The sequence below is a fragment of the Phaenicophaeus curvirostris genome, chromosome 1 (assembly GCF_032191515.1).
Source record: "Phaenicophaeus curvirostris isolate KB17595 chromosome 1, BPBGC_Pcur_1.0, whole genome shotgun sequence".
Classification (NCBI taxonomy): Eukaryota; Metazoa; Chordata; class Aves; order Cuculiformes; family Cuculidae; genus Phaenicophaeus; species Phaenicophaeus curvirostris.
The window spans coordinates 23,204,871-23,217,199 of NC_091392.1; the positions used below are offsets into that span (position 1 = coordinate 23,204,871).

The following is a 12,329-nucleotide window of genomic DNA, read 5'->3' on the forward strand; positions in this document are numbered from 1 at the left end:
AAATAGACAAAGGTGAAATTCTAACCTTCTGTCTTCACTTCTGAGAAGTGGCTAATGCGATAGGCTTTAAACTCTCTTAAATCATACCTTAGAGTTTGAGTCTGAGGAGTCCACGCTCCTGATAAACTGATGACAAATGCTGGGTTTGCCTAAGTACTTACCGAAATGTGAGATACTCACTACCAGGAAAAGAGGATTAGTCTTTATAGCTTATATTTCTGATTCTTCACTAGCAGAGAGATGTGGTCAAGTAACACTGCAGCTTACCTCACAGGACTCTTGTAAACAAGACTCCAACGCATGAAGCTAAATTTGCCTTCTACCCACCTCCAACACCACTGGTAATCCATTTCAAGAGGGAATTCTGGCTTCTTTCTCACAAGCACAAGTGGGTAATATGTTAATCTGGCAAAGAAGCATATACATTTTGGCCCCCCACTCCCAAGAGGAAAGTCCATGCTTTTTCCACAATGTAAACTTCCCTATTTATCTCTCAAAGGAAGAAGAACTCAGAGGAATCATTTCCTCCACCTCTTTATCCTCAAAAGATGTCCCAATGAAAAAAGCATTAATTCCCTTCTTAGATAATAAAATTATTGTAAAAAGTGATAAAACAGGATAATAAATTAATATGTGAGGGTAGCGAAGTTGCTGCTGACCTGTATTTGCCATATGGAAAATACTTTGTCAATGGGAAATTACACTAACAATAACTGAGGTTAAAGAAAAAATAAATCATCCAAAGCTTAGATTCTTTTAATTATTATTTTTTCAAAGGACCTAATTTTGAATATGTCTATTACCTGAGCTGGGGGCAGAGGTTGTTTAATAGTAGGTTCTTCTGCTGTAGTACTATGCCAGCTCCCAGACCTATCACTCAAGCAATAAAATTTACATGCAAGATGAGTTGCACTTATTTTTATGATCTATGTATATATAGTTTTTCCAGCTTATCTTGTACTGTAAATTGTCGTTGTTACAACAGTCATACCTTTTAGGCTGACTTACAGTCTAAATTTAACTTCATCTCACATAAATCTGGCACAAATACTTCTTTTGATTCAATTTTTTTTTACATCAGGAGTGTAGAACTAGGATATTGACAGGATTTTTTTTCTTTCTTTTTAAATGACAGGATTCATAAGCAAAAGAAATTAAGCCTCCATCATCTTGGTCTTTTCTCTCAATTTATTTTATGGGAGTCCTATATTTCAACTTTGACATGATGTAGGATATACAATAGGCATACAATTGTAAAAATAAAGCATGTATAAATCCAGAGAGATGAGGAGTAGAGTGTCAATGCACAGTATGTCAATATTATAGCTTTTCTTCATAAAATTATTTTAGTTATATGCAGATACATGGTAATCTATCTTTATTGCAGTTTCATAATGATTTCAAAGTCTGAGTTTCAGTATTTTGAAAGTGTGTTGGATTTAAAAAAAATGTTCACGTGCGAGCAATTCTAAACCTGGACTCAAGATCACATATGGGTTTTAAAGGAAAATAAGCCCTTTGGGAAATGCAACTGTAAACTGTATGTGCTTTTGTGTATCTTGACAGACATCAATGAAAAGCATTTCTAGGTTTCTGCTCAAGGATAAAAGTACCAATGTGATCTCATCTCATTTTAATTAAAGGAAAGAAAGAAATCTTATTGAAAAATCTCTTTGAAATAGGTATATTTTTCTTATCATTTGGCAAAAAAATCTTTGGGTTTTATAGTGAAGGAGAAAAGAAAAAGGAGAAAATATGTGTAGATGCATTTGTGAGCCAAATTTACTGAGGGAGGCAAATTAAAATCCCACTAAATAGGTTCTTCTCATTCCTTTTTTTTCAAAAATTTCTTCACTTCAGTTGTTCGCAGGCAATAGTTGTGGAGAAATACTAAAAAGGAAAATCAATTTTGTTTTCAGCTAGAAGTTTGTTTATAAGTAATATGGGAATCTTAGTGAAAACAATTGACTTTTTTCAAAAAGTTTAAAGACTTGTTTCTGTAAAGCAGAATACAGAGAATATAACCACTGTGCTCCGTCTCACTTGTGTGTGATTTGGTTAGTGTGTGCAAACACCCTCCAAAAAACCCAGCTCAAACCAAGGGATTATCTAGTTTTTCATATATTACCAGCTGGAAAAAGACAGGGACAATATGTCTTTCTTTCATAATTCTCTTCTTTGTATTAGAATCATAGAATCATAGAATCACCAGGTTGGAAAATATTCCCAGGATCATCGAGTCCAACCATTACTATCAATCACTAAACCATACCCCTCAGCTCCTCACCAACCCGTCCTTTAAACACCTCCAGGAAAGGTGACTCAACCACCTCCCTGGGCAGCCTGTTCCAGTGCCCAATGACCCTTTCTGTGAAAAATTTTTTCCAGATGTCCAGCCTGAACCTCCCCTGGCAGAGCTTGAGGCTGTTCCCTCTTGTCCTGTCCCCTGTCACTTGGGAGAAGAGACCAGATCCCTCCTTGCTACAACATCCATTCAGGTAGTTGTAGAGAGCAATGAGGTCTCCCCTCAGCCTCCTCTTCTCCAGGCTAAACAATCCCAGCTCTCTCAGCCGCTCCTCATTAGCTTCTCTTGTTTTCTTTAACCTCCCTAAACTCAGCCACTTCAGGTGCAAGAAAGCAGGAATCTCTTACATGACTTAGGCTTTTCTTCCGTGGTGTCAGCATTTGAGTATGAAATTGCACATGGCAACAGTGGAACTTTTGAAATATCGTAAATGCTTTAGCCCTCTGAAAATGCTCTACAAAAACAAAGTTGAATACTAATCACCTATTTAAAGAATGAAAGCCGTCACAGTCTGGGTTTAGTGGAATAAAAGTGTAGCAGTAATGTACTATTTCTCTAGCCTGCCAACTTCAATGCTCTTCTAACAGGTTCCGCGACATAAAATGTGTAGTTGGAAATTCTGTGATTCTTTTAGTAAAGTCTGTGGTGACTGATCCCAGCCCCTCACTTCCTTTTCTTAGCAGATCTAGACTGGGTGGAGGCTGCAGCAAACCAAAGTGAGCTCTGCCCAGTGAAACAGCCACAAGCAATGTCACAAGGCAAGCTCTGTGCAGCAAGAAGCTGAAAGTTCTCGCTTTGCCTGCAGTTTGTGGTTGTTTTATTCAAGCTATTGCTTATGGATTGCTGTTAGATATTGTGGGTAGGTAAAACAGCCCCACACAGGCTGAATTTAGGACAGAATTAGTTTAGGATCTCACTAGTCTGGTGACATCCTCCTGGCCACGGGTGTCTGACTGTTTGGGACTGCTGGTCACCTTAATTGCAGTCACAAGTGTTATCTGTATTATTATTGTTCTTGTTACTGTTAGGTTTATAAGTACTTTTATAATGAATATTTAGATGCTTAATAAATATATGTATATCGCTAATACCAGTGTTTGATTGGTTTAATTCTTTACCCACTGGAGCTCAGTGGGTACTTTTTCGGTTCCTGTTCTCAAACATTGTTGTATGAACATTAGTCTGATGTTGTACTCTGACTCAAAACAACTGGGCAGAAACAGGGTGGCTGGGGAGGAATCTGAGTATACTTCTAACCAAGATCTATCCTCAGCAACCTGAACCTGAACCCCACGGGACAGTCAGGTTACAATAGCAACCACATTGGGCACTCTTGGTCTCATGCTGACCTTTGATTCATCTTCATTTCTTATATGAAGGTTAATTTAAGAAGCAGACAGGAAGACTTAGAGTTGATTGGCTTTGTGAGCAGAAAATGCTCACAACAATTGGCTAAGACTGTTCTGGAGAGTTATGTGAGAAACCAAATCTCTCACATTCTGGAAGATACCATAGAAAAGTCAACCACTTCAAGAATTACAGAATATTTTCTTTGTGTTGACCAAGCTATTCCAATTCATATTAAATTCTTTCAGACATTCGAGTTCTACCCCTCTCTTTGTGCTCCAAATTGCTGTTTTACCTGTATGTACCCTTAAACAGATGAACAAATAGTTGCTTGTGAAAGGGAAGATGAAGGATTTCTAGTATAACTCTAACAAGAAGAGGAGAAGGTGCAATTAAAGAGTTAAATTCAGTGTTATGTAAATGTAACAGAGAGAAGAAAAGGAACACAGAAATGACTGGGTTTATTACTTCCCTCAAAATTATTTTTTTTTATGTAAGAAATAGATTTCAGATTGAAATGATGAACAAATTGCCTTATTTAAACAACAGCACTGTAACTATGCTGTGTGTTAAGGCAAATGTATTTAATTAATGAAGCTATGTGTGCTCAGATTCAGGAGTGCATGTCTTCTGACATCAATTTATACCTTCTCTTACGATTTTCATTGTGCTTCCTTATTTTTTCCTTATCACAACTTGTTTTAATATAGCTAACAATCTATTTTGAGTATTATCCCTAACATCTTGTTCTGATTGTGAAGAGTCATCCGTGCCTTGTGATAAACACGTGCTCAATGACTGCTGCTGCCTAGTGTAGTCACAAGATGTAAAACAGCTCAGTGCTTGGCAGAAGCAAAGAAGAAGAATTTGCTTCCCAGTGTGAAGAAATGCTCTGTGACTATTTTGATCTTGCATGAGACTTGTGAAATACTGAAGTCATGTCAGGTTCTGAAGTGATTATAATTTGCTCCTGACTTTTGATATTTTTGATTTTTGGGACAGCATCACTTTATGCAGAAGATAGCTGAAGAATTCCACGTTTCAGTGGATGCACTCCAATCATACCATTTTCTCACTCTATTCCTTCTTGCTGGAATCTGCAAAAAGATTAACTGCAGATTTCAAACCTGTCAACACCCAAATGTGTGACACCAGCTCTCAATACATGTGAAAGAGCTAAGCTGAGGGACATGATAACATACAGCAGGGAAAGAAGAAAGAAGATCTGCAGAATACATTTTGTGCACTACAAAAAAACCTTTTCTATAAACTCCATTTTGAAGTTGAGCAACTCTGTTATCGGCCAGTTATCAGGGGGTTTGAAAACAGTAGGACAGGAGTTTGAACCTTGTGACTCTTCCTTGTATTAGAAAGTTCGAGGAATCTGTCTGTGCTTATACTGTAGAGAGTTTTATGGGCTGCTTAAATCGCAAAACTGAAAGTTACTAAAAGCATAATCCCCAACTTGGAGCTGAGGAAATTGTGTTTTGTAAGTTCCCCCTGTCGTTAGAGAGCAGCCTCACCCAGCAGCCTGCCTGGATCCGGATGGCTGCAGCTGAACCAGGAAACGCAGCTGTGCAGACGCTGGGACCTTGCAGCTGGGCCAGTTCCGCATGCACTTGCCTGCAGTCATGACACAGCTCGGCTCTGCTGCGCCAGCCCCGCTGCTCTGCACCCTCGCAGTGCTGTTCAGAGTATCTCTGTCAGTGGACCATGTACCGATGCTGCTTTGGTCAACGCAGAGGTAAGAAATCAAATAGAAAAGCATCTCTACTTACTTTCCTGCTCTGTGTGTGTGTGTGCAGAATATCGTGTATACCATCGGTTGTGGTAAATAACCTTTGGGCAATAAAGTTACCCAATAAATAAATAAGTAAATTTGCCTCTCAGCAATCAAACAGCAAGGGATTAATTTACCCATTTTTATTTTTAATTTTAATATTCTAAGCTGGACAGTAAGAAGTAAATAAGATCCACGTTTCTCAAGTCTAAAGTAGATGTGCTTTATTCACCCTAAGGCAGCCTTGAACTCCACTGTTAGAAGTCTTGTGACTTAAAGGCACAACATAAGGCAGCTTCACAAAAAGGAGATGACAAAAAGCTGTGTGTGCAACCTTAATCCTTGCGTTTCATAACTCCTGAATCCTATTTTTTCATTTTAATGTTCTTTTTAATGCAGATTTTTTAATAGACTGCTCTGCTGTGTGTACAGACATCAGTTGTTAGGAACAACTGCACAGTTTTGACAGATCCAGAGACACACGTGAAATTCAGGGGGTTAAATATACTTTTGAGATAAGACTTTGAACCTGTCTTTAAAGAGCCAGATATAGACCTGTTTTCCAAGCAGGGATTTTATCCACACAAACTTTAAGGATTTTATATAATTACTTGGGATTTCCAGAAATATGGAAGCCTGGGCAGCCCCATATCTTCAGGTGGGGTACTGGATATGTGAAGTTGTCAGAGGACAACATGCCACTTATTCACGAGGCAGTCTCCACAGGGCGTACACATTGGGTTTGTCTAGGAACTACTGTTCCAAAATACAGCAAGCCAATGTCAGAGACTTGAAAGAAAAGGCTTCTGAGGGCTGTATGGGCTCACATGACTGTTTGGAAGGGCTAATGGCAAAGTTCTGTTCTGGGTGGGAAGGTGACAATGGATCTGCTATACTGTAGGTTTGCCTGAAGTGTGCTTTGGCTTGAGTAAGTCACAACTTTTCCTAATTCCTAAATGCTCCACATTCTTAACCTGCTTTATCTAATTGCAATCCCTCTTGCAGAGAGCTCACCTCATACTTTCTGCAAGCACAAATGCATCATACCTAGTTCAACAGGCCTGATCTCAGCTGGTCATTTATTAATTGCTCTAATACAAATAATCCATAACACTAACAGTATTTGGAATTTGTCACAAATCCCTTTGGGTGGCTTCATAAGCATAAAAGGCTTCCATGTACCATGAGCAGCCTTGGTGCACAGGTTAACCCTCACTTTTGCTGTAAGGATGAGTAGAAGGGGCTGCAGTGATGGAGATTCCTGTGGCTTTGCCGACGTGACTAAGCTGCGCGTGCCTGGACAGGGGAAGTTTTGCTTCTGAACTCTTTTGGTCATCAACTCCTGTTAGGCCTGAATTCATGGGATTTGGTTCTTTTGTATCTTTATTGCTCTATTAATTCCCAGTGTGTTAATTGGGATTTGCTCTTCTGTAAACTGAAAGGAACCAAACCAGTGGCTTCGTGGGAGGAAATTATCCTTTCAGCTAGTTGTGCTGGATTCACTCTGCCTTTCATGAAACCTTGAGCCATTCTTGAACTCATTTGAGACAATGTGAATTATTTGTCACTAGGATGAGAATTAGACTAAATTTTGCTCTCATTTATTTCAGTGTAAATATTTTGTCTTTAGGCAAGATTGTTAAGATTTAAATCTGAGAGTTAAATCTTGTTAATATTTTTTTTTCCTGATTTTTTTGCTTCTTTTGTTTCTTAATGTGTTAATTTTAAGACAGCAATAGGAGGATTCGGAAATTTTGTGAACTTCTGGAGTTAGATTAAAATCGTCACAGAATCTTTCTCAATGTATAGTGCCATATAGAAAAGCATGCTACTTTTCTGGTTTTTCACATGTTATGCTATAATATTGAGGGCCATGGAAAACAGATGTTGATTGTGCAGGAGGTGTTGATTGCGTTTCATTCATACATGTTATGGACATTGTATTCTTTTCCCAGCAGTAATTAATACCAACTTTTACATATGTCTACTTGTCTCTGAAGCATTTCCAGAAACCGACCTCTGGTCCTTGGGGAGCCACCACATATAGAAATCTTCAAATTTTCATGAAGCCTGATTCAGTGACTTTGCCTTCTTTTTGTCCCTGAAAGAAAATAGTGAATGTCTCAACATCAAGGCTTGTTCTAATATTCAAAATACTTAATCAGTTCACCTCTACATAAGACAGGCACATATATGAGTACTAAACTTATGCATTTAACATCAAAGTAAATGTTGAAGAGAGTTGTTCTTGGGACAAAAGTGATGCTAAGAGTCTAAGAACAGATCAGTGCTTCCTTTGTCCTACTGCCTAGTTTATATAAACAACACACCAGTCGTCAGTATAAGCAAAATCTTATCAGTTAATCCTGGGTGGTCATAAAAGCAAACTTTCCACCAACATGCAATTAACAACTTGCTGTACTGCAGATTGTTCAGGTTTATACAAATCTAGAGCAAGAAAATCAGGATAGTGGACTGAACAAACCAGTTTCATGTTTCCACAAATAGAACATTTTGTGGCAGAAGTGTTCCTCCTACCATGACCTTCACATTTTTGAAGGGTGATGTTCTTGTGGGGCAGAAATTAGTCCTGGTTAAAGTCACTGAAGCAACTGAGAAGGAGATTTATAAAAAAAACCAGTAACAGCAAGTTTTTGCTGCTAACCTTAACTCAGTGCTTCGCACTTTGCAGCAATGCAAGGCTTGCGGTGTGTGATCTATGGCTTATGTAATCTGGAAACTAGTATTCTGTGTTTTGGAAAGGATAGCTGAAGAAGTACAGCAATTATCAATGGATTTCTATTCACTTTGTGGAAGCACGTCCCACCAGTTTAGAAGTTCAGCCACTCATTGATTAACAAAAGCTGAGATTCTCCAATCTATTCCATCACTGTCCCCCAGGCTATCTGTTAGGATATGATATTGAATAGCTGAAGGATAATACATTTGGCTCTTCTTTAGAACTAGCCTGTGATTGTAAAGCTGTATCTCAGCACAGCTATATTAGAAAAATGTAACACTCTAAACTCTCTCATTTCTGCATTACTATTGTTCTGTAGTCATGCTATTAAAGATAATGTTAGATGTCAGATACAGATGAATCCTGCAACTGACAAACACATGCAGTGTGCAAAGCATAAACTAAGTTTGATGTAAATCCTTACAGGGACATTAGTAAATCAAATAGCTCTTTCCTTTAGAAAGAAAAATGAAGATCTCTGCTTTGAGAAAAATAAGTGTTTTCTACCAAACAACAATCTTTCTCCATTGAAGTGAGGAGAAAGATAAGTGGGAATAACTTGGTATGTCACAATGTCCTGCTTTTCACAAAGGAATACTAATATGTCACTGGATGTTGTCCAAATAACTTTGGACTAGAAAAACTGATCTTTCTCTTAAATTAGCCTTTTAAGCAGCTATCACCTAGTTTTTCAAAGCACAAGAGATGGAGAGGTGTCTCTTGCGTACGATACATGGAAGAAACTTGATTTAGCCATTTTGAACCAATATTCAAAAGAATTTCTTTCCCTCCACAGATTACAGAGGGAGCTTGAGGAAATAAAGTAATTAAAATCAGCTTTTTGTTTGTTTGTTTTTGTTTTAGGAATGACTTTCCCTACAGTAACTGAAAAATATTGCTACCTTCATTTATACTATGCTTATATTGGGAAATTAATCTTTCATTGGAAAATCCAGATTGTAAGTGACTTTGGCAAAGTGTTAATGTCAAATAGTACATTTGCAGTGTTTCTTAAAACTGCAAGGAATTTACTCCAAAATCTGCTGGAAGAAGGTAGAGCATAAAAAGGATACAGAAAAATGTTTTAGCTGTAAATTTATTTTACTTCTGTGGAGATACTGTGTGCTAGCATGCATGCCAGTTTATTTCTGCTATGCAGGAGAGAATATTATTTCTTATATGGTAATTGCAAGGCAACTGAAAGAGAAAACTGATAAGAATAACTTGTAGGAGAGAGTTTAGATGCCAGCTACAAAGTAAAATGTAGGCTTCCAAGGTTGAATAATAGAGGTCTTGTTATCATACGTTCTACCCTTGTGGTGGGCCCAGGTACAAGAAATGTTGAAATCTTTGCTTCCATCAGAAAGTGCTCAAATCCCAGTTCTACCCAGAAAGAACACTGGTCAGAGAAGAATCTTTATGTTTAAACTTGTCATGCCAGAGCAGTTAGGGACAAGAAAGAGGCAAAAATACCAAGCCAAGCTCCTTTCCTCTCTTTCTTTAGTACATTGTCTGACTATTGGAGAAAAGAGAGAGCAGCTGAGATGTAAGTTTCCTCATTTTTAGCCAGCAGGAAAGCACATATATTAGCACAAATGCTCATGATTGTGAGCCCAGGATAGTTCTACAGTGGGGACATTAAGTCTGATGTGCTTGGCAGCAAATGCATCTTTGGACACAAAACTTTGTGTAAGCAGTAAATAGTATCAGTCAATAAGTGTGTTTGCCTACTGCCGGTTTTGTTCTATGCCATCCCAGACTGATCTCTTGCTGACCTCAAGGAGGTTAAGAGTTCAAAGGGATGGACAAGTTCCTTGCATTCCATCAGCCTGTCCACGATGCGCTGTCTGACTCGGTGTCACTGCAATTCACAAGCAAACCAGTTTGTAAAATAGACTGTCATTTCCCGTCTGCACCGTGGTGAGAATATTGTGCCCAGCTGACAGTAGCAGCCCATTCAATGAAGAGTTTAGTCTTGCCTGCTGCCATGCAGAGTGCTCAGCAAACTTATTTAAAAGAAGCAAAATAAATGCTTTTATAATATGGTGAATGTAAGTATTAGGAAAATGCTGCATTGTAATAGAATTGCTAACTAAACTGATATCTATTTTTCTACTGATGACACTGGGGTTACTGAAGTCAACTACTTGGAAGGTAAAAGATCTCATAAAAGGTGCTTCTCAAGGTTAGGTAGCTAACAAGAGCTGCTTCAAGGAACAGGGAATACCTTACAAACAAGTGTGCTTTAAAATGGAATAATTAAATTTCTGAGGTTTTGATTTCATGACAAAAGCCTTTGCCATTGTGCTGCTGCAAAAAACATAGGTTTTTCATGTGCTTTCTGTTGCCTTTTACTCTTAATCAGAAGTCCCAAGAGCACTCAACATCCTCAATTTGTTCTAATATTAGGCATGAAATATATTTATTTAGTTAGCTTTTAAAATAAATATACCAAGATATTCACTACAACTTTCTTTTAGCACAAGCCATTCTTAAGATCTTTTTTCAATGTCTTCTTTTCCTTTAATATCATTAGTATGTTGGCGTGGCCATGCATAAAGTCAGTATGAAAATCAATTCTGGAATAGTCACTCAGAATCTTTATTTTTGTCCAAATATCTTATTTTTAAAGATTATATTAAGTGTTTGAAGTTTGACTTTTCTGAAAAGTTGGGGCATGCCTGTTACAAATTCTGAGTTGTTTGACTTCATAAATATAAATCAATATGAGTTTCTAAGTACAAATTAACAAAGAAATGAAGATGCTGGGCAAAACTAAGAAAATCTAAAATTATAATTCATGCCACATGGAAAAAAGTTCTTTCCTGCACAGAAGAGTTTGCTTCTAAAGCTTGGAAAGTGACAGGCAGAAGATCTACTAGAATGTAATTCTGACGTCTGCAGCACATTATCCTTAAAGAGTCTTCCACATACACTGTTTGTTCTAATGGAAGCTAGATATCTAGTACTGTAGGACTGTGCTGTTTCTTTATCTGCTGTGGGTACAGTTGGAGACTTTGGACTCACTCAGTAATCTTCATTGGAATTACTAGGAATTCTTGAAGTGAAATATAGATTTTCCTTATCTGAGAAATGACATTGAAACCCTTCTACATGTTCGTTATCTCTGTTCTGCCTCCATCTTAAGAGACTGTGAAGATTATTTTCATTGGTAAAAGCTGGCTGTGCAAGGGCCATTTTAGAATTACTTTTGTGTTAGAAAATTTAATAAGTATCTCAACTTCACCAAATTGCAATCATATAATAGCTGGTGCCATAGCATACAGAATTTCTCTGTATTCTATTCTTTGAAATTAGAACAATTTAGAGTGTGGAACACCTGATTTCTCAGCAACTGATGTGTATTTGGGGAAGATGGGAGATCAAGCTTCAAGCTCTGAGTTTTCTACAGAATGACATTACCTTGATATCTAGGACCAAAACTTCCTTAATAAATTTCATTCCTCTTGGCCCATGTTGCATACTGCTAGAATCCCATTCCAGTGTTGAAAGAATAATGCCATTCTTTGTTTTGCACATAACTGCCTTTTTTTTTGTAGTAGTAGGAACGCTAAGTAGATGAGTTATTTCTCAGCCCAGTCCTCATAACGACAGATTGGCAAAAGAATCATAAGCTTTTCCTGGTGTTTTGAGCCATTCTGTTCAGAAGAGCCCCTGCTTCTGGAAAGGCGGCTTTTCTGAGCTGCTCCTGCATTGTGGTTTCTTCATCATGAATACGTTAAGAGAGAAAATACTGATTGCAATAACACTGAAAAGCCACTTAACAAAATATTCATGAAAAAATATTGGCTTATAACAACTTGTTGTCTAGCCTGGGTTCTCCTCTTTAGGCACCAAGATGTCTGGTAGCAATGGAATTTGGTTTTGGAGCTGGGATTCCCTTTAGGTATTATCTCTGAAGGTTTTCAACATATTCATCTTTATTTCACATAGTAGCTAATATACAACTGTGCTGTTGTATACAAACAAGGAAGTGGAGAGAGACTGTTACCTTGGTTGGACCAATTTTGTTCCTGCTGTAACATAGTGAATGTGATATGGGCATAAAAAGGCAGGTTCTTTTCCTCTTGAGTAGAATGAAAGTAAGCTGAACTGTAAACTTGATCTAAATCCAAAGATAATGGTATCATTACCTC

The 12,329-nt window shown here is 37.8% G+C and overlaps 1 protein-coding gene across 1 annotated transcript in view; it reads left to right on the forward strand.

Annotated features, from left to right (window-relative positions):
• The first annotated feature begins 5,003 nt into the window (after window positions 1–5,003).
• The window catches only part of LOC138717334 (V-type proton ATPase subunit S1-like), a 50,959-nt gene continuing 43,633 nt past the window's right edge, over window positions 5,004–12,329 (forward strand). Inside the window, exon 1 of the mRNA XM_069850852.1 lies at window positions 5,004–5,396. Coding sequence (XP_069706953.1) covers window positions 5,266–5,396 — 131 coding nt within the window. The 5' untranslated portion in view covers window positions 5,004–5,265. The remainder of the gene's footprint in view (window positions 5,397–12,329) is intronic.